Below are 3,154 nucleotides of genomic sequence, written 5' to 3' on the forward strand. Positions count from 1 at the left end.
TTCCCAGGCCACAGCAGAGAGCTGGATCAGAAGTGGAGCAGCTGAGTCTCGAACCAGCATCCATATGGGATGCCAGCACTGCAGGTGGTGGCTTTACCCACAACACCACAGCGCCAGCCCCAATAAATAATAAATATCTAAGAAAATGTAATCCACATGGACATTTATAAATAATATGAGCAGGGGAATAGGAATTTGCTGGACATGGTCTGTTATGAGAGGTGTAGGTAATTAGCCATTAAAGATTTTCAGTTGATACCTAGGTGATACTGTTATTTACTGATTCACTAATCCAATAAATCATACATGTTTATGTATTTATTCAATAAGCAGGCACTACCTTACACATCGATGACAGTGAATGATACAGATTACAATCTCTACCTTCAGATCACATACATTATCTGAAAGAAATCACGTCAAGTTTTGTACACAATAATTTTGACGGTTTGGATGAAATGGTCAAATTCCATTAAAATTACTTTTTACCAAAGCTGAAAGAGGAGAAAAAAACAGAAAGACCTCATAACTATTACATTAATTGAAGTTGTAACTAAAAGCCTTCCCAGAAAGAAAACCCAAGATCCAGTTGATTAAACTAGAGAATTTTATAAACATTTTAGATGTAACATCAGAGAGCAGACTCCGAGAACTCCTTTCCCAAACCCTTCTCAGAGAGCATTATAAATTTGATGTAAATCCTGATGATGACATTCAAGGTAGGTACATAGTAGAGTCATTTTTATGTAGACACAGAAACTCTGAAGAAATCCATTAAAACCAATTTATAAGCATGTGAACTATATCACAACAATAAGTAGTTTGTTCCAGGAACACGAGGGTTCTTGAACACTTTAAAACTAGTCAATGTAATTTATGACGATGTACATAAAAAGAGTAAAATGGTATAATCCTTAAACAAATGCATTTGACAAAATCCAACATCCATTAATGGTTAAAAAAAAAAAAATAGAATAGAATCAAGGAAAACTTCCAGAGTCAGATTTTCTTTAAAAATTGCTACAAAACCCTGAACAGTTTATTTAATGGTGATAATAAAATACTAACTAATACAGTTTTTGCATCTTATATACACTATCTTATCTAAGTCGTAGAAATCCCATTATGCTTTCTCTTATGTCTGTTTAGCCCAGGATCCGAGCTGAGCTCTAAAACCCAAAAATGACACCAGTGGTAGCACCATGGTCCATTTTGACCACCCAACCAGAGGGCACAGAAGGGTTTTTCTAGATATTTTTCAATGTTTTCCAACACCTTCAGCCACTCATACCTGAGTAACCCAGGGTGACTCAGGGTAAGATGAAGCTGGAACTAGGGTCAACTTGCAATGAGACAGAGCTCAAAAATGTGCCTGAGCCCCCTTCCTCACAGCACCTGTGACTCGGCCTCTGCTGGAGCTGAGGTGGCGTTGGTTCCTGCGTCACTGGTCTGGGCCGGGTCCTCACTCAGGGCCCTCTCCAGACTGGCGGGCAAGGAGTGGATGAGCCGCTCTCGGAAGTCCTGGCCCATGAAGACGTAGAGCATGGGGTTGAGGCAGCTGTTGAAGAAGGCCAGGGAGCTGGTTGGGTTAACCAGGACGTTGAGGATCTGATACTTTCCATCAAACAGCATCTCTTTGAGCCAGACTGTGCTCAGAAGGGCGACCAGTTGAAAAGGGAACCAGCAGATGAAGAAGGAAGCCACCACGGCAGTGAGGACCCGTAAGGGACGGCTGGATTTAATCATGCCTTTTTTGTGCATCCTTGCAGCAATGAGCCCGTAGCAGATAGCGACGATGGACATTGGCATACTGAAACCGATAACGAAGCGGATGATACCTCTGGCCGTCAGCATGGTGGTGGCCACCATCACTCTCTTTTCAAAGGTGTCACCCCAGGACTTAAAATTGAAAGTACAGTACGTGTCCCCTTTCCCATCCTCGACTGTGGTCAAGAACATGAAGACTGGTAAGGTCAGGATTAGGGCAAGAATCCAGGGTCCAGCGATCATCTTCCTGGCTAGGTTGACAGTGCGGTGATTCTGAGCCCAGATTGGGTGCAACACACAGATGCAGCGGTCCAGGGCGATGAACGCTATCAGGAAGACGCTTCCAAACAAGTTTATGTCCACCACAATGTGAACCAGCTTGCACAGGAACCAGCCAAAAGGCCATTTTTCTCCCATGGCCATTGAGACGATGAGGAATGGTAGGGTAGCAATGAAAGAGAAGTCAGCCAAGGCCAGGTTCAGGTAGCAGATGGTGGTGACTGTGTGCGCCATCCGGAACCCCGCTACCCAGATCACAAGCCCATTGCCCAGGATGCCCAGGACAAAGGCGACCCCAAGTACAATCAGCGGGAGGATTCGCAGAGCAGTGTAGCCGGCAGACTCATAGAGCACTTCTTCAGATCCATTCAGAGGGATGGAGATGTTGCTTTCCATCTTGCCCACACCTGAAACATTTCAACGTTTATTGGTTGTGTAACTGTCTTATAGAATTCCTGCTCGTGCATCCACCCTACTGAACCCTGTGGCCTGAGATACTATACAATTGGCAGTCTCTTCATTGTTCTTTTGGAAAGAATAGTTCTGTATATGCCAATAATTATTGAAGTTCATTCCACCTAGCCAGCTGATCACTTTACCAAGAGAATTCAAGGCTCCTTCCACCAGCAGAAAGACTGAACGAGGGGCATGGGCAGTGAGCATGGGAAGCTTTGGCAAAGTGAGGGAAGCACTGGACTCAGAGTTAGTAGGTCCAAGTCTGTTTCCGCCCATGACTCACTGCAAAACTACTGGCCATCTCTTCAACCTTTATTCAATGCCAAGTTCCCTCCCAGTCTCCTGGCTCCCGTTCCGCCTCACCGTGAGAACCCTTGATCTGTGATTTGGTTGGTGTTTTAGCTAAGTTTTCAGGTTTGGCTTGGGTTTGTAGTCGAAGAGACTCTTGGAAAGTGACTGTAATAAATAGTAATGTGTCACATCCTGTGCTACAGGAAGTCAGTGGAAGGGGAACCCTCTCTACTTTCAGTCCAGTGTTCTCCCTGCCCCTGCTTGAATCAGAGTTCTTACCTTGAAGGCAGAGAACTTGTCCTCATTGTATAGCTCAGTGTTCCGTGGGATTAAGAGTAGTAAAATGTGTTAATATTTGTGG

The 3,154-nt window shown here is 44.3% G+C and overlaps 1 protein-coding gene across 1 annotated transcript; it reads right to left on the reverse strand.

Annotated features, from left to right (window-relative positions):
- Positions 1-1,386: 1,386 nt before the first annotated feature.
- Positions 1,387-2,442, reverse strand: FPR2 (formyl peptide receptor 2). The gene has a single exon (XM_062177210.1). It carries the CDS (start codon positions 2,440-2,442, stop codon positions 1,387-1,389), a length of 1,056 nt encoding a protein of 351 aa, XP_062033194.1.
- Positions 2,443-3,154: the final 712 nt, after the last annotated feature.

Source organism: Lepus europaeus, chromosome 19 (genome assembly GCF_033115175.1).
Source record: "Lepus europaeus isolate LE1 chromosome 19, mLepTim1.pri, whole genome shotgun sequence".
NCBI classification, from domain to species: domain Eukaryota; kingdom Metazoa; phylum Chordata; class Mammalia; order Lagomorpha; family Leporidae; genus Lepus; species Lepus europaeus.